Source organism: Neovison vison, chromosome 3 (genome assembly GCF_020171115.1).
Source record: "Neovison vison isolate M4711 chromosome 3, ASM_NN_V1, whole genome shotgun sequence".
NCBI classification, from domain to species: Eukaryota; Metazoa; Chordata; class Mammalia; order Carnivora; family Mustelidae; genus Neogale; species Neogale vison.
Window position 1 is genome coordinate 178,947,798 of NC_058093.1, and position 24,100 is coordinate 178,971,897.

General features: G+C 35.9%; 1 protein-coding gene across 1 annotated transcript in view; it reads right to left on the reverse strand.

The window, feature by feature from the left end:
* Positions 1 to 24,100, reverse strand: part of L3MBTL4 (L3MBTL histone methyl-lysine binding protein 4) — a 448,888-nt gene that overhangs the window by 263,697 nt on the left and 161,091 nt on the right. Inside the window, exons 6-10 of the mRNA XM_044243369.1 lie at positions 23,159 to 23,263; positions 21,974 to 22,109; positions 19,717 to 19,808; positions 18,087 to 18,241; positions 16,929 to 17,005 (exon numbers count right to left, since the gene is read on the reverse strand). Coding sequence (XP_044099304.1) covers positions 16,929 to 17,005; positions 18,087 to 18,241; positions 19,717 to 19,808; positions 21,974 to 22,109; positions 23,159 to 23,263 — 565 coding nt within the window. The remainder of the gene's footprint in view (positions 1 to 16,928; positions 17,006 to 18,086; positions 18,242 to 19,716; positions 19,809 to 21,973; positions 22,110 to 23,158; positions 23,264 to 24,100) is intronic.

The window sequence follows — 24,100 nt, forward strand, 5'->3', positions numbered from 1 at the left end:
TAAATCCAGTCATACAAAGAACCACGTTAAATATTATAGAGGGCACAGCTTGCATGGAGCACTGGGTGTGGTGAAAAAATAATGAATACTGTTTTTCTGAAAATAAATAAATTGGAAAAAAATTTTAAAAAAAAGTGCTTGAGTCAGATTAAGAGGTAGTATCTAAACTGAAAAATATAGTAGTATGCAGCAATGAACACATTCTTGAAGAACAGGGAGGTAAATGTCAAAAGTAACAGGTTTTCCCCTAGATTTTAAAAAATCTAGGGTAGGGAAAAGAATGTTGTTTTTCATTATTAGGACTTGTAATATAACTACATATGTGAACTGTTTTCCAGTTTTTTATTGTGGCAAAATACACATAACAAAATTTACCAAATTAACCATTTTTAAATGTACAGTTAAGTGATACTAAATACATTCATTGTGTTATACAACTATCACCATCATCCATCTCCAGAACTCTTTTCATCTGATGAATCTGAAACTCTATATCCACAAACAATAATCTCCCCACCCCTTCTCCCCACAAGTCCCGGCAACTATCACTTTTTCTCTCTGATTTTGACTACTCTAAATAACCCATATCAGTGTAATCATCCAGTCTTTTGTGATTAGTTTATTTCACTGAGCATGGTTCATGCACATCTGTCAGAATTTCCTTCCTTTAAGGCTTACTGATATTCCATTGCATGAATATACCACATTTTCCTTATCCATTCATGTTCATGGACACTTGGGTTGCTTCCACATTTTGGCTATTGTGAATAATGCTGCACTGGATATACAAATATCTCTTTGAGACCCTGCTTTCAAATCTTTTGGGTATATACCAAGAACTAGGAATACTAGATCATTCAGTAATTATATTTTTAATTTTTTGAGAAACTGTCATACTATTTTCTACAGCGTCTATACCTTTTTACATTCCCACAGTGATCATGGGTTCCAATTTCTATACATCCTTACCAATGCTTCTTATTTTCTCTGTGTGTGTGTGTGTGTGTGTGTGTGTGTTATAGTTTTCTACATATAAGATCATATTATCATATCAGGAACAGAGATTATTTCTTTCCTTCCAATCCAAATGCCTTTTATTACTTTTTCTTGCCAATTATTCTAAGTTTTTCAGTACTATGTTGGAAAAAAGGGGCAAAATCAGGCGTCTTTGCTTTTTTCCTGATCTTAGAAGAGAAACTTCCAGTCTTTCACTACTGACTATAATATTTCGTGTGGGTTTTTCATATATGGCTTTTATTATATTGAGTTTGTTTCCTTCTGTTCCTAAACTGTTAAATGTTGTTTTGTTTTGTTTTCCCATGAAAGTGTATTGAATCTTGTCACGTGATTTTTCATCAATTGTGATGATTATGTCAAGCTTCTGTCTTTCATTTTGTTAATTTGGTATTATTACATTGATCAAGTTTCATATGTTGAATCATCCTTGCATTCCAGAAGTCAGTCCCACTTGGTCATGGCATATAATCCTCTTAATATGATGTTGAATTCAGTCTTTTAGTGCTTTGCTGAGCATATTTGCTTCAGGGCTCAAATGGGATTCTGGTCTGTAGTCTTCTTTTAGTGTCTCTTTCTGGCTGTAACAAGGTAATACGAGGCTCATAAATTGAGTTAGGAAGTATTCCTGCCTCTTCAATTTTTTGGAAAAGTTTGAGAAGGACTGGCATTAGTCATTATTTAAATGTTTGGTAGAATTCACTAGCAAAGACATCAAGTCCAAGGCTTTTCTTTGTTGGGAGATTTCTGATTACTGATTCAACCTGTGTATGAGTTATTTTATTTTAAATATTTTTAAATGTGATTTACTGCCTATTTCATGTTTGGATAAATAGTGAACAAAACAAAATAATTCTTGCTAATACAACATTCAAAGAAAATTTGTGTCTATATTTTGAGAGATCTGGGGTCTTGTTCCATTTTTTTCTTTTTCATGTCTGAATTTTCTAATATTATTGCTGGAAGGAAAAAACTTTCTAGAGGGTAATCTGGAAGTATTTATCAAATGCTTAAAAATTGTTTCTATCCTCTGTAATCCATTAATTCCACTTACAATAACAAGAAAGTAATAACAAATATACAAAGCTATTTTTAAAAGGATGTCTTCCATTGTTATTTAAGAACTAGAAAAATTTGATATTTGATCCAAAAGAAAAAACAAAATAAACTGTGGTATCTATTATAATAGATAATTATGCAGTCATTAATAGTCAGGTTTTCAAAGGCTATTTAAAGAAGAGTAAGTATGTCCGAATTATATTTTCAAGTAAAAGGGGGGAAATGGCTACAAAAGTAGTATGAACAATAAGATTATAATTTTAATTTTTAAATTAAATATATAGTCAAATGAAAACACAAGCTGATTGAAAAAATAAAATAACAGAATAATAATGGTTAAGCTCTATAGAGTAGTGAGATTAATATTTTAATTTATTCATTATTACATTTTATATTTGATTCTTTTCCTGCACTTTTATGAAAAGAAAAATGTAACTAACACTTATTTTAAATAAGTTTGACTTATACTAAGTTCTCTGCTTTACTTCACTGGTGATTATGTATAAGGATTCAGTGGTAAAATAAACTTAGATTCATAAGGAGAACAGCACTGACTCAACACTCTTTACAGAAGAGAGAATACTATCCCTTTACAGCGTTTCTGTAGAATTGTGTAGAGATTTCGCTTTCCATGAAAAGCCTTGAGGAAATGATGATACGATTTGCAATCAAGTTAAAGAAGAGAGGCGCATGATATCATATGCTACAGTGGCAGGATTACCCTTTTGAAGGAACCGTGGCATTGTCTTACGGGACCCCTGGTAGGAGAATGTCTCCCTGAGGCATAGACACAATAACATAAAATGACACACTATCAGATGGCCCCAGAAAACTATCCCTTGATTAGTAATATACGCAAGTTTATTTTTTCTGCTTTGAGTGTCTTTTTAATATCACATTAAAATGTATTTACTCTAGAGCATGATATTTATAAGGGAAAAAAGTGCTACTTTTTTTTTTTTAAACTAATCTCCTGGCTATCATCTATAACAGTTATTTATAAATTCGGTAGACTGTCAGCTCCCCAGGATCAAGAAAACTCTGCTCACTGTCCTTTTATCCCACCTTCCCCCACCAGGGTCCTATATAATGATAGTAAGAGATTAAAACACAATGAATAAAATAGGAATCCACAACTCCGATTACTATATATAAAAAACTGAATAAACAAGTCACAGGTTAGCATAAGTCAGCTAATAAGTGTAGAGGAAATAATGTAGTTAGAAAATCACCTTTTGGCAAACATCATAATAATTACTAATTTATCCAATAAACATCAAAAGATGCTAAAAACTAGTGAGTGAAAGGTGAGAAATAGAATAATTACAATCTCAAAATCACTTCCAAGTATGTATTAATCAAAAAGGAAAAAGTAATTTTGCAGTGATGAAATGGCACACACCATTTCAATCAAAAGATCAAAGTTAACAATAACAAAGAAAGGACAGCACTACCTGGGCAGATGCATTGCTTCTGGGATATTCCTCCCCAGTGCATAATCTGTCTACTCCTGAGGAAACACCAGACACACCCAAAGTGAGAAATTTGTGATTAAAAAAAAAAATGAATACTGTTTTTCTGAAAATAAATAAATTGGAAAAAGAAAAAAAAAAACCTGGCCTATACTCTTCAAAAGTGTCAAGTTCATAAAACTCAAGGAAAGATGAAGAACTGTTGCAAATTAAAGAACACTAGAGAGACAGGACAAGTAAACACAGGTGATCCTGATGAAATCTGTGCATGCCTGCTTCACAGAGGATATAACCAGGTGATGTAAAACTTTCATTTCGGCAACTTAATCTCAAATGGTTGGGAAGGGAGTTTAGTTTTGTTACTGTGACTTCTGAATATCTAAAATTATTTCCAACTTTAAACAAAATAGAAACATTTACAAGGCCAATTCATTCTGAGCCTAACATTCTAAATCGCTTCTCACCTCTTGCCCCCTCTTCCCTATCCTACAGCCCAGCAAATTACTCATATGCCCATAAGATGAAGTTTGCAGGAATTCTTTTTTTTAAGATTTTATTTATTTATTTGTCAGAGAGAGAAAGGAGCAAGAGTGAGCACAAGCAGACAGAGTGGTAGGCAGAGGCAGAGGGAGAAGCAGGCTCCCTGCTGAGCAAGGAGCCCGATGTGGGACTCAATCCCAGGATACTGGGATCATGACTTGAGCCAAAGGCAGCCGCTTAACCAACTGAGCCACGCAAGCATCCCAGGAACTTTTTTTTAAAAAAGATTTTATTTATCTATTTGACAGAGATCACAAGTAGGCAGAGAGGCAGGCAGAGAGAGAGGAGGAAACAGGCTCCCCGCTGAGCAGAGAGCTCAACCAGGGCTTCATCCCAAGACCCTGGGATCATAATCTGAGCCAAAGGCAGAGGCTTTAACCCACTGAGCCACCCAGGCACCCCTGGGAACTTCTCTTTTAAAGACGTGCATATCATTCCTTCTACCTAACATTCCCTTCCACTCCACTTCTCAGGTGAATGTCTGCCCATCTTTCAAAAACTGAATGCCAACACTGCTTCCAGAGGAAGATGTCCACATGCAGAGTTGGAGCTTACATGTCCCTCTCCTGTGTTTCCAATGGTCTACTGAAAATGTCCCTTTCATTATGGTCAGAAGCCCATGTATAGGAGGACTACAAGCAGCACAGAGAAAAGGAAAAGGTAAAGGAAATCTACTCACAGAGCCTGCCACCTAATCCCCTTCACATCACATGAAATGTCTAGGGCCAGTTATCTGACCTCGCTGAACCTCAGGGCTTCCACTATGAAACTGAAATAACTGACAAACTCTTCACAAAACTGCCATGAAAACAGGTAAATTGTGAAGTCATACTGGGAAGTCAAGAAAAATGAGATTCAAAAATAAGATTCCACTTCACACTTCATGTGATGGTGATGGACAAGAACACAGACAGCGAGTGTAGCGAGGATGGAGAGAAACTGGAGCCCTCACTCACTACCCATGGGAATTAAAATTACGGTAAAGAGTCTGGCAACTACTCAGTAAGTTAAATGTAGAATTGCTAAACGACCCAGCAACTCCACTCCTAAGTATATACCCAAGAGAATTGGAACCATTTTTGCAAAAGCTCTCACACAAATGTTCACAGCAGTATTATTCAAAATAACCAAAATGTGGTAACAACCCAAATACCCATTAACTGATAAATGGATACACAAATTGTGGATTATCTATACAACAAAATAATATTTGGAATTAAAAGGAGTGACGTGCCAATCCACATTACAACATGATGAACTCTAACATCATTATGCTAAGTGAAGAAGCCAGACCTGAAAGGCTGCGTTATAGAATTCTGCTTACATGAACTATTCAGAATAGGCACAGCTATAAAGACAGAAGGTAGAAGGGAATGAAGGTTGGGGCCTAAAGGCAAAATGGTTCAGAATTTCTTTTTGAAGAACTGAATGCAGTGATGGCCACACAACTCTGTAAATATGTTTAAAACCACCAAATTGTACATAATAAATGGATGAGTTGTATAGTGTGTGAATTCCATCTCAATAGTGTGTTATAGAAATAGACAGAACCCTTCCTTTATTATGTTTATACTTATTTGGTTCCCCCCCTTCTAGGAGCGCAGAAGTCACTCTGAAGATGTTTGCCGAATTGAATCCGAGTTTGGGTTCAGAGTATGCTTCAAATGGGAACAGCGGTCTGCAGTTGGAAGGGCACTCTACGCAGGGCTGTCATCCTTCCAGGGGGACATGGTCCTGCTGTCAGTCAGAGAGGCCCACACAACCATCACCTTCCTGCAGGGCTTCCTGTCCACCCGCCCACACTGAGCAGGAGGATGGATGGCATGGAGGCTCCTGTTGCGAACTGTACCACAGATTTTCATGCAAGTAATCCCACTGTTGAGAAAACAATCTTCACAATACTGTTCTGATTGGTTAACAAGCCACACCAAGCAATGCAGAGTACTGGGAATTTCATATACTACAAAGCAATCAGAGTTACTTCAGCCATACCATTCAAAGGAACTGAAAAAGCAAAAAATATAACTTTTCCCTGATAATCCAGTTAATATTCTTTAATAGACAGCTCTAATTTTAACTTTACAGACTTGGCTATACCATGAGCCACCTAAAACTATGCTACTAAGGGACTGTACTTCAACACGAGATGAGACTTGTCCCTCTGTTACAAGGAAGTGACTCTTCACAGAACATAGCCGGCTCATAACCAAAGTGAAGCTCAAAAAGCTCACTACGAGACCCAGCAAACCTTCTGGAAAGAAGCTTCTCTCCTTCAAACACCAAAGGGTCTGCCTAACAACTTTTTGTCATTTCCTAACTTCAGCTAAAATTTCAGCAGACTGCTACTTCTGAAGGAATAGAAGCCCATACTTTTTCAGTCCTTTGTAGAAAGACACTGAATATGTAACACCTTGTATTAAATTTATATCAGTGAAAATCACCTTTACGTTTTATACTTCGCACATTTTGAAAACTGACCTTTTTTTCTCTATCTCTCTCTGAAAAGTCTCTTTTATCTGGAATCTATGAGAATCTGATTATACACTAGGGGCAACTATACAGATCAGCAAACACTGTTCTACTTTCAAGCACCCTAATCGTTCCCAGAAGTGCAATTACACACACACGTAGAAGCTATAACAAATACAGCAAATACACTTTCTTCTGACAACAATGTAATTACCACCATAAAATAAAATTTTATGTAAAATTCTATAGCCATAAAGGATGCTTAAAATATAAATTCACTTAAAGTAAAATAACTACAGCTAACAAGTTGTGGTGTTAAATTACTAACAGAAACAAATCATTCATAGAGACAATATTAATTTCTTTTTACTATGTTCAAACTCTAAAAATACATATTTAAAAAATATAAAATATATATGACATCTAATGTATTACGTATATTTCTGGCATCCTATTTCCAGCCTAGTCACAGCAGAGGGAATATGTGAAGACCATGTGGGTTGGTTGGTTGGTGGGTCTTTTAAAAATCTTATGTCCAAATTCCCTCTTGTGGACTACCTGAGTACACAGCATTCTATCATCCTTCCTCAGGACCCCTTCTACTATCCATTGTTTCAAACCTTTCCTCTCTTAATAGGGACCTGAGATCTTTGGGCACTTGTGTTTTCACAAACTACAGGCCAGCATAATCATAACTCATCACAAGCTTTAAGCAATTTCATTTACAGCTAAGCTTTAACTGTCTTCACCCAATGTTTGCTCACTTTTCCTCTGCATATATTTTCATTACACTCCACTCTCTTGCTCATACTTTGATTAAATGGCTGGCCTACTTGAAATTTTATTTTACATGTCACTACATCAACTGGGAAGCTTCTTGTGGTCCGGTGTGGCCCTGTGACCATGAAGGGTCAGTTCCCTCCAACACCATAAGAAGAAACTCCTTTATGACACAGTTGAGTCCCTCCTAAAGATAAGAAATCATTCTGTAGATGAATATTTTAAATAACCAAGCATCTGACTTATTGTGTATCCTGTTTTTCCTTAGCATTCTCAGCAACCTTAGATATACCGTTAGGAATAAAAAACATCTTGGGGCGCCTGGGTAGTTCAGTGGGTTAAAGCATCTGCTTTCAGCTCAGGTCATGGCCCCAGGGTCCCAGGATTGAGCCCTGCATTGGGCTCTCTGCTTGGCGGGGAGCCTGCTTCCTCCTCTTTCTGCCTGCCTCTCTGCCTACTTGTGATGTTTGTCTGTCAAATAAATAAATAAAATCTTTAAAAAAAAAATTTAAAAGGGTACATGGAATACAAGACTGTGTCTGTATATAAATAAAGGAATACAAGACTATGTCAGTATATAAAAAGCAATAAATATAATAACACCATATTAATAGAATAAAGAACTAATCTTTCAGAATAAAACAAGCCAGGAACAGAAAGGAACTTCCTCAATCTGATGAAGAGCATCTATAAAAAAACAGCAACAAATACCTCAATTTATGTGGAAAGACTGAGCATTCACCCAATATTAGGAATGAGAAAAGGATGTCTGATCTTGCCACTACTATTTAAAAACCAGAGGATTTAAGGAAGCAATAAAAGCCATCCTAAATGGACAGGAAGAAGTAAGAGTTTCACTACTTAGAGATGACATAATTTTGCATATAGGAAATCCTAAGGAATATATACACACAGACTATTAGAACTGATAAATCCAGCAAGGTTCAGAATTTAAGGTCATTGTACAAAAACCAACTCTATTTCCACACAACAGCGATGAATAATCTAAAGATGAAATAAGAAAACAATTCCATTTACAATAGCATAAAAATGAAAAAAAAAGGAAAAGACATGACCATGTCTAAAAATACGTATTTTAAAAATTAATATTAATACAAAATATTAATACAAAAATTAATATTTCTGAATATTAATACAAAAATATTAATATTTTTACATATTAATGTAAAAACCAACTGAATATTAATACAAAAATCTTCTGCAAAATGTAGCAAACTGAATTCAACAGTACATTTAAAGAATTATATACCCTGAAACCATGGGGGGGGAATTCCCACATAAATGTTTTACTAGATACAAAAAAAAATCAGACAAAATCCAATATCCTTTCATGATAAAAACACTCAAAGCTAAGAGTAAAGGGAAATTTCTTAACATGATACAGGGCATTTATTAAAAATCTACAGATAACAGCATACATAATGGTAAGAGACAGATTTTTCTGACCCAAGATTATGAAAAAACAAGAATTCCCACTTTCACCACTATATTCAATGATGTACTAGAAGTCCTAGACAGAAAAACGAGGCAAGAAACAAAATTAAAGGCATTCAAATTGGAAATTTTAATCTTTTGGAACTTTGTCCTTTTAATTCTATGTAAAAAAATCCAATAGAATCCATACATTAAAACAACAACAACTAGTAGAGCTAATAAATTAATTAAATTGCAGGATATAAAATTAGCTGTGTTTTTCTATTCCAGGAATAAATAATTCCAAAGGGAGATAAATAATTTCATTTACAATACATTCCAAAATAATAAAATACCTAGGAATAAGTTCAACCAAGGATGTAAAAAAAAAGACTTATACACTGAAAACTAAAACACACCACTGATGTAAATTAAAGACTTTAAAAAGTGGGCTGAGTGGCTCAGTTGGTTAAGTGTCTGCCATCAGCTCAGATCATGAACCTAGAGTTCTGTGTTTAAGCCCTGCATTGGTCTCTCTGCTCAGCAGAGAGCTTACTTCTCCCTTGGCATCTCACCCCACTCTTTTTCTCTCAAATAAATGAAATCTTTAAAAAAAAAAAAAAAAGACCTTAAAAAGTGAAAAGACATCTCATGTTCATGGATTAGAAAACTTAATACTACTGAGATGGCAATACTCCCTAAAGCACTCTATATTCAATGCAACTTATCAAAATCCCAAGTCATTTCTCTAAGAACAGAAAGCCAAGGTTGCAGGATATAAGATAAATAGGTAAAAGCCAATTGCCCTTCTGTGTATCAGCAATGATTAAGTGAAATTTGAAATAAAAAAAAATACCATTTACATTAGCACCCAAAATAATGAAATAGGTATAAAATCTAACAAACTATGTACAAATCTAATGAGGAAAGCTATAAATATGTGTGAAATAAATCAAAGAACTAACTAAATGGGGCCATATTCCATGTTCATGGATAGAAAGACTCAAAATTGTCAAGATGGCAGTTCTCAACCTGATCTATAGATTCAAAACAAGCCCAGCAAAAATCCCGGCAAGTTATTTTGTGAATACTGACAGGTATTCCAAGGTTTATATGGAGAGGGAAAAGATTCAGAATAGCCACACAATATTGAAGAACAACAAAACTGAAAGGACCAAAATTATATGACTTTAAGACTTACTATACAACTGGTGTACTTGGATATAATCAAGCTTGTATCTAATCAAGGCATCATAGTATTGGCAGAAGAATAGACAAATAGCTCAGTGGAACAGAACGGAGAGCCCAGAAATAGACTAACATAAGTACAGTCAACTGATCTTTGACAAAGGAGCAAAGGCAATTCAATGGAGCAAAGACAGTCTTTTTAACAAATGATGCTGGAACAACTGGACATCCACATGCAAAAAAAAAAAAATCTAGACACAGATATAAAGCCCTTAACAATAGTTAACTCAAAATGAATCACAGATGTAAATATGAAATGTGAAACAATAAAACTCCTACAAGATAACATAGAAGAAAACCTAGATGACCTCAGATTTGGTCTTGATTTTTTAATATGACACCAAAGACACAATCCATGAAAAAAATAATTGATAAGATGGACTTCATTAAAATTAAAATTTTCAGCTCTGCTAAAGACACTGTCAAGGGAATGAAAAGACAAGTCATGGACTGGGTGAAAATATTTCAAAAGACACATTTATGATAAAAAACAGGTTCAAGATATACAAAGAAGTCCTAAAACTCAACAATAAGAAAACAAACCACCTGACTAAAAAATGGGCTAAAGACCTTTACAGAGAGCTCACCAAAGGAGACTTACAGACGATAAATATCCCATGAAAAGATGCTCCATCTCATATGTCATCAAAGAAATACAAATTAAAAACAAGATACTACTACACACCTATTCAAATGGCTAAAATCCAAAACCTTGAAACACTAAATGCTGGTGAGGATATAGAGTAACAGGAATTCCCACATGATGCTGGTGTAAATGCAGTGTTACAATCATTTTGGAAGACAGTTTAACAGGTTCTTATGAAACTAAACATCCTCTTACCATACTATTCAGCAATATCATTCTTTGCCATTTATCCAAGGAGCTGAAAACATGCCCACACAAAAATCTGCACATGGATGTGTATAGCAGATTTATTCATAATTGCTCAAACTTCGAAACAACCAAGATAAATTTCAGTAGATGAATGGATAAGTAATCTGAGATAGACCCAGATAATGGAATATTATTCAGCACTAAAAAGAAGTGAGCTATCCTGAGGAGACATGGAGGAACATCAAATGCATGTTCCGAAGTGAAAGAAGCCAGTCTGAAAAGGCTACCTACAGTATGGCCTCAACTACATGATATTCTGGAAAAGGCAAAAAAATAGAGACAGTAAAAAGATCAGTGGTTACCAAGGGTTTGGGGGTGAGAGAGAGATGACTAAGTAGAACACAGAGGATTTTCAGGGCAATGAAAATATTCTGTATGATACCTAAATGATAGCTACTCATTATGCACTTGTCCAAACTCGTCATAGAATGCACAACACCACAAGTGAATCCTAAATAAATACTTTCAGGTGATAATGATGTGTCAATGTGGGTTCATTAAATCTAACAAATATACACTGTGATGAGCAATGGTGATTCTGGAGGTCACCCATGCACGTGTGAAGGCAGGAGTATAAAAAGTATCTCTGTGCCTTCCTATCAACTTTTCTGTGAACTTGCATTTTTCTAAAAAAAAAAAAATAATATTGGCTTAAGGATAGGTAATGGAATAGAATGAAGAGCCCAGAAATGAACCTAAACATCTAGGTCCAACTGCTTTTCAACAATGGTGCCAATACCATGGGATAGGGAAATAGTTTCTTTAACAAATGGTACTGGCTAACTGGATAACCAAATGCAAAAGAATGAAGTTGAACCACTACCTCACTTCATATACAAAAATTAAATCAGTATGGATCAACAACTCAAATATAAAAGATAAAACTATAAAATCCATAGAAAAAACATAGGGGTAAATCCTCATGACCTCAGATTTGGCAATGGATTCTTATATTTAATATCAAAGCACAAGGAACAAATGAAAAAACAGATAAGCTGGACCATAAAAATTAAAAACTATTTTATAGCCAAAAACATTATCAAGAATGTGAAAGTACAATTGATAGAAAAAAGAGAAAACATTTGCAAATCATTTATAGAATATGGGTTTCATATCCAGAATACATTAAACAACTGTCACAGGGGTGACTAGGTGGCACAGTTGGCTGGAAGTCTGGCTCTCAGTTTCAGCTCTGGTCCTGATCTCGGGGTCTCTGGATGGCTCCATGTCAGGCTCCATGCTCAACATGCAGTCTGCTTGAGACTCTCTCTCCTTGAGAGTCTCTCTCCTTTTCCCTTTGCCCCTCACCCTCCTCCATGTGCACCCTCTTTCTCTCAAATAAATGAATATATCTTTAAAAAATTCTCAAGATAATAATAATGATAATATAATAAATGGACATATTATTTTAAAAATATATAAATAACAAAAAGACAACCCAATATATTTACATAAGCAAAGGATTTGAATAACTATTTCTTAAAAGATATGTAAATAGCCAATAGCCACATAAGCTACATCACTGGTCACCTGAGAAATATAATCAAAACCACAATAAGATACCACTTCATAATCAAGAAAACAGAAAATAACAAGTTGGCATGTATGTTCAGAAATAATCATTGCCATATGTTGCTAGTGGGAATGTAAAATGGCACAGGTACTTCAGAAAATAGCTCTCCATTCCTCAAAATGCTAAACATAGAATTACCATATGACCCAGCAATTCAACTCCTGAGTATACACCAAAGAGAAGACAGATCCACACAGAAAACTGTATAAGAATGCTCACAATAGTATTAGTAATATAGGAAAAAGTACAAATGTCCATACAAATGTCCATCAACAGATAAATGGCCAAACAAATCATAACATATGAATGTACAATGGAAAAGTAGTCAATCAAAAAGGAATGAACTACTGATATATGCTACAACTTGGATGAACTTGAAACCATTACACTAAGTGAAAGAAGTCAGACACGGGATTCTTTTTATATATAACATGTATAATATATTGAGAATATGAAAATCCATAGAAAGCAGAGTAAAGGTTATCAGGGGGTGGGAGGCAGGGAGTGGAGAGTGTCTACTTAATAAGTACAGAATGTTTTTATTGAGTGATGAAAATGTTTTGAAATTAGAGAGAGCTGGTGGTGGCATAACATTCTGAATACACTACCACTAAATCATATACTTTAAAATGGCTAATTACATGTCATGTAAATTTCTCTTCAATTTAAAAAGAATAGAACAGTATGTGCTATGGTGAGTGCTGTGAACTGTGTAAGCCTGATGATTCACAGACCTGTACCTGTAACATTACATGTTAATAAAAAAAAAATAGAATAGAACCAAGAATAGAACACTACAGGACAAACGTAATAAAAGTGCAAGACTGGTAGACTAAAAACTGTAAGACATCATTGAAAGAAGATTAAAGACTTATATAAGTGGAAAGATGAGCATGTCCCATGCTCATGGACTGAAAATTTTAATATTTTTGAGATGGCTACCCCCAAAATTGATCTAGAGATCAATTCCTATCAAAACCCCCATTGGGTTTTTTTGGACAGAAATCAGCAAGCTGATTCTAGAATTCATAAGGACATATTTGCAAGTGACTCAGAACAGCCAAAACAATCTTGAAAAAGAACATAAAATAGAGTTAAAGAACTCACAATTTCACAATATTTACAGTAATCAAGATAGTGTGGTACTGGCATAAGGACAGACATACAAAGTAATGGAATAGAATGGAGAATCTGGAAATAAACTCATCTGTCTATAATCAACTGTTTTTCAATAATTCTGCCAAGACCAATCAATTGGGGGAAATAAAAGCCTTTTATAACAAGTCCTTGTGACCATGGACTAGCAGTGCTTTCTTAGACATCAAAAGTACAACAAAAGAAAAAAACAGATAAACTGGACTTCATCGAAATTAAAAAATTTTGTACTTAAAAAAAAAAGCTATCCAGAAAGTGAAAAGGACAACAGTTTGTCTAATATCCAAAGAACACTTAAAACTCAGTAACAGAAGGACAAATAAGCTAACTCAAAAATGGGCAAATAATATGAACAGGTATTTCTTGAAAGAAGACATATAAATGGCCAGTAACCACAGGAAAAGTTGTTCAACATCAGTAGTCATTAGATAAATGAAAACTGAAAGCACACTGAGATCTAACCTCACACCCACCAGGATGGTTATAATCAAGACGACAATAACATGCTGGTGAGGATGTGGAGAAACTGGAATTCTCATCTGTTGCCAGTGGGAATGTATACTGTGCAGCTCCTTTGGAAAATAGTTTGCCAATTCCTCAAACACAGAATTACCTTATGACCTAGCAATTCTAGTCCTAGAATTATAGCCAAAAGAAATGAAAACATCACTCAAAAACTTGTGCATGAAAGCTTATAGCAGTCAAAAAAGTGAAAACAAACAAATGCCCATCAAATAGTGAATTCATAAGCAAAATGTGGCATATCCATACACTAAAATATTATTGGTAAACAAAAGGAATGATGTACTGAGACAAGCTACAATATGAAAACATTATACTCAGTGAAAGAAGCCAAGACCTAATAGGCCATATACTGTATGATTCCGTGAATGCCAAGGGTTCAGAATAGTGAAATCCAAAGAGATATAAAATGGAGTAGTGGTTGCCTAGGCCTGGGAGGGAGGAGAGAATGAGGAGTGACTGAGCAAAAGAGGATATTCTTTTGGGAAGATGACAATCTTTGGCAATAGATAGAGATGGGGGCACCTGGGTGGCTCAGTGGGTTAAAGCCTATGCCTTCCGCTCAGGTCACGATCCCAGGATCCTGGGATCCCTCCCTCTTTTTTTTTTTTTTTTTTCCTCCCTCTCTTTCTGCCCACCTCTCTGCTTGTGATCTCTGTCTGTCAAATAAATAAATAAAATCTTAAAAAAAAAAATAGAGATGATGGTTGTACCACACTGTGAATATACTAAAATGACTGAAATAAATACTAAAAGGGTGAAATTTATAATAGGTGAATTATATCTCAATAGGAAAAAAAAAGTAGATAAAGAATTCACTGCAGAGAAACAAAGTATTATACAAATTGGGGCTTGGGGGGAGGGCAGTATTTTAGTGTGTAAAAACACTCCATAATGTGTAAAAAGGATATTAACAAGTAGATGAGGTTTACAGGTGGGTTAACTGGAAGATTCTAATTCAGACATTGTATATCAGGATGAAATCTCTTCAGAATTTTAAACCTACATCTTAGGAAAGAAAATATGACACCAAAGTGAAGACTTTCTATCATTAAATTGGTCCTTGGTTACATACAACTCTTTTTCAAATCTCGGTATGGTGATGACATTTGTAAATGCAATCAATTGTATGGGAAAAACCATAAATCTGGGTTGAGGTCCATCAGTGCTTTGTGGACTTTATGAACTAAATAGTCTCCTGCACCCATCAATCAGGGCCTGAAAGCTTTGGCCTTATCTGTTGTATGGGAGCTTTGCCTCCTCGCTCCTCGGTTCATATTAATGATGGAAAGATTCTGGACATAGACTTCTTAAAATCTCTGCACAGACTATTTCTAGGCTGACACAGCACGAGAAGACAAGGAGATGACCTTAACTACTGATTACATCCGTGAAATGTAGTGAGAATAAGCTGCAGGTAGCAGAGAAGTTATTCCAGCAGAGGAAAACGGGAAACAGAGTGTGCTGTACCTCCAGGCACACTAACTCAAACCGCATATTCTGAGATCTGACAAACATTTCACCTCGTCTTGAAGAACATTATTCTAAAGTTAGCTTTAGCCAGTTTTACAGAAAAATAGAACAAATAACTCTAAATTATCTGCATATCAAAATCAAATTTGAGAAGATGTTATATATTTTATTAAAAACTTCTAGACTAATTGGAGAGTTTAAATAGGTTGTGGTTTTAAGTTTGGTTTGGTTTGTTGATTGTTTTGAATTTTAATTTTTTTTCACTGAACTCACAAATTCGATGACAAATCCTAATCATTTTTCTGTATCAAGGGAAAAAAAACATTAAAACACAGTAAATTTCCTGAATCATTCAAATCAAAACACATTTTTTTAAAGTTTTATATAATTATTTTACAGAGAGAGAACATAAGCAGGAGGGGGCAGATGTTGAGGCAGCCAGAGGGGAGAGGGAAAGAGAATCTCTAGCAGACTCCACACTGAGTGCAAAGCCCAACACAGGGCTTGATCCCAACACCCTGAGACCACCACTTGGGCCCAAACCAGGAGTTGGACCCCTCCCTGAGTGTGTCACCCATATGACCTCATTCTCTACATTTTTTTAATTGAAAGAAATCAGTTTCTCCTAGAATACTTACTTTTAAAATGCTAAGCTTAAACAACCATTATACCTAATTAATATTGATATTAGAAAACATAAATTTGATACAGAAACTCTCTAAATACTTAATATTTCTACAATGAGAAAAAAATATAAATAACTAGAAAGAGTCCCTACTGTGGTGTTTAGCTGAACCATCAAGCTGGTTTGGTAAAGAGGTCTGGCAAGTCTGAAGACTCATGCTTAATTATCACTCCTTAGATTTCTACATTTCTTCATTTAACTCCAAAGAATATATAATAAAATTATGATTCAATTAATGGATTAGCATAAGTTAAAGATAGATAACACATGGGAAAAATTAGCTTTAAATAATGATCTGCAGCAATGGTACACATTATATTAGATAAAAATTTTTAGCACATTTTTTGTGTGTGTGTGCCAAAACCCGGGAATGAACAGCAACATTTTTTAAAGTGGCTGCCTAATGCATCTTTATAAACCCAGTCCATTTTCATTATGGGAAAGACTAGCAGATTTCAGACACATGAGTTACTGGGTAATCAAAACAGCCTTGCACAGTATTTTTATCATACACTTTTATTAAAATCTGGTTTGCATCAACAGAAAATAAGAACAGTCATCGCCATCACACAGAGATGCCTTCAGAGAAAATGCAGCCAGTCCGCTTACCTTGGGGTGCTATCAGAGTTCTTCCATTCTCCTGACACCAACCAACTGGCTGAACATAAGGGCTATTTACATCACACCTGCAAAACAGGATTCTATTTCAGATCCTACACAGGTCAAAGCCAGAGAAATAATCCAAGAGTAATGACCATTCTAGATACTAAGAGATACCATGGAAGATATAATTACATAGCAAAAATATTTTATAGCTAAATAAAATTAGAAGTAATTTTTAGTACTGTATTTTTTAAGCTAAGTGACCAAACTTCTCTTTTACCTTTCTTGAAATTTAAAAGTACTTTTTTAGAAAGACTTTGACTAGAACCTGAACTGCCAGTGTTATCCCCAAAGAGTGAACATTTTAATAAGCCTCTCCCCCACCACTTCCTACTAGCAGCAAGGGAAAAAAATATTAATAGGCCAGCCCAAGTTTAACAGGACAGACCAGACTCCATATACTTCCTTCCCTTCTCCTTTTCAAGGAACCCAGACCATTCTGAGACACACAGAACAATTAATCCATGCTCTGCTTCTTAGTTCAAAGAAGAGAACAGGGCCCCCTTCATGCACATGAAGAGCCATAGCCTTAGGCAGAGACTTGATGGTTTCTCAGGATAGACTGTGAAGAAATGCTACAAAAATTATTTTTGCCATTCCCTCTTCCATATTTCAGGTTTTTACCCAGAAAGCCTTCTGTAACTCATGCAATGTTAGTTTAATGGTATTGTAGCATACATTTTCTCTGCTCCCCACAGGATCTCAAATAATTCACTCCATTCTCCCTGTGAATCTTCCCTTTCAAAAATATGACAGGCTGAGTTCAACATTTTTCAGGAAAAAAAAAAAAATAGCTCCAAGTTCTTCACTTCCTCTTCATAGAAATGCTTCCCTTACAAACTAAACACAACACAATGAAGTGCCCTGACCTGGTCATATTATTTCAGCTGAGGCCTCATTAGGTAACCTCTCATAGAGTGGATAAATTTCTTGGGCACTTTAATTCAGCAATTCATGTGGAAGAGAAGGTCATGAAAAGTTGGCCACTAAATTCCGACGTTCTTTACTCTAAGAACAGCAAGGACAGTGACAAGACCGGAAGGAAAATAAATTCTTAACACCAAACAGGAACACACAGAAATAAAATGCACATTGGTGTCTCACCAGTAATCGTAACTATCATCCCAATTGTCAAAATGCACTAGTAAGCGATCTTCAACAATATCTGCTATGGTTGCCACACACACCAAGGAAGGGTTCTTCCTGTCGACGGCCTCCAGCTTCATTCCAACCTGAAATTCTTTAGGCATTGGCCCATTCTAACACAGCACCAGAGGGGAGAGGCACAAAAAGAAACAGGACACCAGATAGGACTAAGCTATTGTCAAAACGTCTATGTTTAGCATCAGAACAGTCTACAGGCAACACTTACCCTCTAGAATGAAGCCAGCAAACGCTAGTACAAATATTCCAACAAACTGTTACAAGGTTAGCATTCTTAACAAAAACCAAGGAAACTAGGTTTTACCTTGTACTTTTTCTCTTTTGTTGTGCAGATAAGTTGTATTTCCCTCATCATCATTATTTTCCCTTTTCAGTTCTTAGAAGAAATTATATTAATTTAAAAATATGATGTTTACTGGATACAAGAGTATTAAATAATTTTCTCTGCTCCCCACAGACTTGAACAGTTTCCAAATACCAGTATTTGGAGAAGTAGTAAAGATAGGCTCTTTAGCACCAAAATTATCATTTACTTTGATGAAATTTGAAAACAGTGGCTTTCTGGATATTTAAGAAACACATGCATGAATCCATAAATAAACCTATACTTGAAAGAAATCCAAATGCTTTTTTTAGTATCTATACACATTTTTTCATAGTAAAAAAACAGTAAGAACTATGATTTAAAGTAACATTACAATAACAAAACCCCATTTTTTATACCAGTGTAATTAGCCAGTCCTGGGATCTGGGGACTAGAAAATGGTTTTTTCCTACCTCTTTACGGTCTATACTGAGCCCTGCTTTTTGTTTTCCTTTAGCGCATTACATCTTTAAAAGCAATTTCCCATTTCTATTACTCTCTTTTGTTGATAAAATTCTATGAAACACACAGAGCAGTTGTATAACATTGATTTCAAGATCAGGGTGAGTGTCCTACAAAGGGATAAACACAGCCAGTAGGTGGCAGAGCAACCCTAGGGTTCCCTGCCCCCTTCCCAGGTAGGTGGCCTCACTGCAGGGGGGTGTAGGGGGGTCTCAGGCTGCCGGGCCCAGAGGAGGCAGGGGCTGCACCTTATTCTCATTCTCTCCTGAACAGCTGACAGGTTACTGCGGACACAGATAGCATAACAAATGTGCTCCACCCAAATCTTCATATCTTCATATGCCCCTTGAATCTGTAGAAAATGTCACCCTCATTCTCGTTACACAGAAATCCAACTAGGCTGGGTTTATTCAAAGTCTACCTGTGGTATCTACTGGTCTCAAAACACCAAACTAAATTCAAACGAATAACTCACTAGAATCAAGAAGGAAAAACCATTCCAAAAGGCATTTTACATTTTAGTAGGATTTAAATATAAAGTCTTCAACTCTCTGCATCTAAATAAAGTATTTAATTGTACATTTAAAGGTGGGGTGGGATATACCTATAGGAAACTGACAAATTAAGTGAGAAAAGTCATATGAAGCTAAGGATTCTGAAAAAATACAACAGAATATATAGTGAATTTTAAGAAATTTAAGCCCAAGTAGAAATCTGATTTATACTGAGGAAGAAAATACTTACAGAACTTCTGTTTCTGAATAATTTCTTGGGAGCATTTTGCAATTTGCAGGCCTTCAAGTAATCCATCCAAACAAATTTATCTTTTCTATAACCTAAAAAAAGTATGGATTATTCAAAATACCCACAGGATATAACCACGTGCATATTCAATATATTAGCCTTCTTCAGTCTTCTGTTATAAATTCAAAGTCCTGTGGTAGACCACAAATGATTTACATTAAAATCTCTAAATTGTTTCAATGTCTTTTAAAACATATGAAATTCAAAACTGTTGACGTGATTTCCCATCATGCATATCATGCCCTTACAAATTGTTTAAATTCATTAAGATAAAGAATTGGTCTGCTGATGGCCTGATGGGAGTCTCATCTCTTAGTGAGGCTTTCCAAAATGGGCAGAGGGAAGAGACAAAAGTTCCTGAACTCATGGTCACCCTGCAGAAGCCATGTCATTGAGAACATCAGAGTCCTGATGATGCAACAATCCAGCGTTCCAGGCACTTGGGGACATTACAGAAACCCCCTCACATTTCAAACACCATTTGGCAGCAATAGCTTTCTGCTGCTTATCTTTGTGGGTTTTGCCTTTTGTACTGATCCTCCCCTCTGTGCACCCTAAAGTGACTCCCACAGGGTTGGCCCAAACAAGAGGGGCTCAATAAACTGTTTCTGGTTGAATGTTACACAGAACAAAAGTCAGGCTCCTTGCACAGCGCTACACCTCTAACTTCATCTTCCACACCTTGCCCTTGCTTCTGTGCTCCAGCCAAATTCACCTCCTTGGGATTCCTCAACCTGGTGGCTGCAGACTCTAGCCCCAGGGCGTTTACTCTCTCTCCGGCAGCCCTCTCAAGGGGGGCCTCGCTGACTTCCCTCATTCATCCACCTGTCTGTGGGACATCATGTTCTCATGCCCTTCTTCAGCATGCAGTCTGTCCCATCCCCCAACCCTGTCACTGCTTGTCACCCTACCTCACCTTCATCTAAGACTTTTTGACCCCCACCCTGGAACAAAAGCCCCACGAAGACAGAGGTGGTTTATTTTATTCATGACTCTATCCCCAGTGCCAGCACACAGCAAGAGCTCCATAAAAACCTACTGAAAATGAGCCCATGACCAGCTTTCATGAAATCCAGCAATCTTAGGGATTCTGCCTTCGGTCTCAGGGGTGGATCCCCAAAGGCCACTCTGAGTTGGGCAGTAAAATGGCTGTACACAAACTCCAAAGTGCCACTGTCATTTAGTACTCTGGCATCTGAGCAGAAGCCGGTACACAGAAGTCTGCTGTGCAAAGAAACAGGCCCACGGGTGTCTCAACTGATCAAGTCCTCACCTCACCAGCACACAGCAAATAAAAAAGGCTTCAGTCACATCTGCCAGGCCCAGGTTCCTCTCGCACATAACAAGAGACAGAGATGAGATTTTTGATTCAAGGAAGTAGACAGGGGCGCCTGTGTGGCTCAGTGGGTTAAGCCTCTGCCTTCGGCTCAGGTCATGATCCCAGGGTCCTGGAATCAAGCCCCATATCAGGCTCTCTGCTCAGCAGAGAGCCTGCTTCTCCCTCTCTATCTGCCTGCCTCTCTGCCTACTTCTGCCTACTTGTGATTTCTCTGTCAAATAAATAAATAAATAATATTTTTTTTAAAAAAAGGAAGTAGACCGTGAAATCCTCTTCTCTTTCGTAATTATGTCTTTTCCATGGTTTGAAACAAATGATATACAGTGAATCGAGTTTCCTCACCATACGGTATCAGTGACTAAGTGAAACAGTTCATTTCAAGCATGATGTAAAATAAGTTTTTTTATTCCATCTCAGGTTTAATAAACTTTATATTAAGTCATAAGGTTTTATTTCTGCCATAGGTACCTGATCAGCATATTTGACCTAAGCAGTCATTGATGCTTTTATTTATTTTTTTTTAAGATTTTATTGATTTGAGAGAGAGACAGAGACAGAGATAGCAAGAGAGAGCATGGCAGAGAGCAGAGGGAAAAGCAGGTTCTTCACTGAATAGGGAGCCTGATCAGCACTCAATCCTGGGACCCTCAGAACATGCTTAACTGACTGAGCCACCCAGATGCCCCCGTTGCTTTTCTTTTAAAGACATTTATTCATTTCTAAAAATGGTATCCTTGTAGTCTTACTGCTTGGGGGGGATTAAACTTTCATTTTGAAAATCAATTCACACCAGGCTCTTGTTAGTATTTCATGAAATGTTGTTAAAATATAACCAACTCTCTTTCCATCCCGGCCTACCCTTAGGGATGTGCAATTCGTGTTTGGTCTTCTCACACCACCCTACTGGATGAATGTCAGGGGAACCGGCATTGGTCCAAAAATCATAGCAGCTTAAATAACCATCAAAGTGAAGTCTGAGGCGGTAACCACACACCTGTAAAATGGAATGTTTGCAATCCTTCATTAAATGTCACACATTTGAAGGGTACACAAAATTAACAAAATATTCACATATTCTGTCAGTGCTATCAACATAATATAAACCAACACTTCCATCCAAATGTGCTTGTATTAAAAGGCAAATTTAGAGATGACATTTTTATTCAGATAAAACAAAATGCTGATAGACACAATCTTTCAAGTATCCAGAATTTTTTCTGTAAAAAAAAAATTATCCTTTTACTCAGTCTAGAAATCTGAGGTGTTTATACCTCCATCAATTGATTGTTCATTCAACACCTCTCAAATATTGCTCTTGGAAACCCCATCTCCCGCTGTCCCACGACAGTATGCAAGCTACAGTACAGAGCAAAACCAAAATGGGTATGTCTTCATTTCAACTCTAACACATAGATCCGGCGTACTCAATTAAGGAAATAAATAAAACAGTGTAGAATACATCCTTAAGACATGCTATACAAGTTTAATAGCTATAATCAATCAGTATATTAAGTGAATAGGGTTTTTTATATGAGGTAATTAAAAATATAGAGGTCTTCCATCATTTTAATAATATAAAATGTTTAGTAAATATTACATTTTATAAGCCATTTACTTTCATCAATGGCTCTTCATTCTAAGTAATTTTCATAAAATGCTTACATTTATATAAATAGATATTTCATGTGCTTGGATATCTTTCATACACATTTCTCATCAGTTCAGCTAAAACTTGAATAATTATGTCTCTTTTAACAGACAAAAGTAACACTGTAGGATTCACTGATTGTTATCAACCTCAAATGAAAACTATTTACCAACTTAATCAAGGGTAACTGCTAGTGATGAGGGACTTATTAAAAGATTAATCTTCACAGAAGGAAAAAAATTCATTAAGAAACATATTTCACCCATCACTGATTAAAATACATCTGTGATGTAGTAGAACTTGTTTATAATGGAAAGCACTCAAATTCATTATTCTCTAGAAAATTCTCTTCTGTCACTGTGCACTTAGCCCAAGACAATAACACCATCTCTTACCTCAGCTACAGAAAGCACACAGAATACAGATGGATGTCGGGGGTCAATGCCTTCTAATCTCATTCCAACCTGAAAACCATTTTCATGCTCCGGAAAGGATTGGTCCTATGAAATTTCATGATATAACATTAGCTATTGAAATACCTTTACAATGTGATATTAAAACACAGTTGGTGTTGCTATGCATACAATCAAGAACTCACAGTATGGGCTTGGAGGCTCAGTGATACACCTAAAGATCGATGGCTGCTTTTCTATATTTGGGCCTCAAAGATGGTTTGATCATTTTGATCATTTTATCATTACTTAGGAAACAGTTTATATGGAAACTACATGTGGTGTGAACTCCCCATTTATTCCTTTTGCCCATTTTTCCTTAGTGATTTGAAGAAGCTCTTCCTGTACTCTGGAAACAACCCTTTATTAATTGTAATGATTACCTATTCCCAGTATGTGAGTTGGCTCTTTATGACTTTGTTGTAGAGAATTTTTTTATTTTAATGTAGTAAAATATGTCAGTTACTTCCTGTTCAGTGTGCACATCCATTATGTGCACATCATTATGAAATCCCTCACAACCCTGAAGTTACATGGACATTCCCCTAGCATTCTTTTAAAACTTCTGTTCTTCATATTTAAATCTGCAATGCAACTGAAATTAATTTTGTTCTACGGTGTGAGGTAGGATCTATTTTTTTAATACAGAAAACAGACTATTCAACAAAATTTTTTGTGTAGTCTATACTTCCATTATCAGCAAAATTATCTCTGTTATATCATATTTCTACACATTTGTGAGTCTACTTATGGCCCTTCTATTCTGCTCATTGGTATATTTTCCTATATCACATTGACTTATTTGCTTATGACTCTATATGGAGAGCAACCTTTATCATATTGAATTTTCTAATTCAGGAACTTGTTCCCTCTCCATTTAACTTA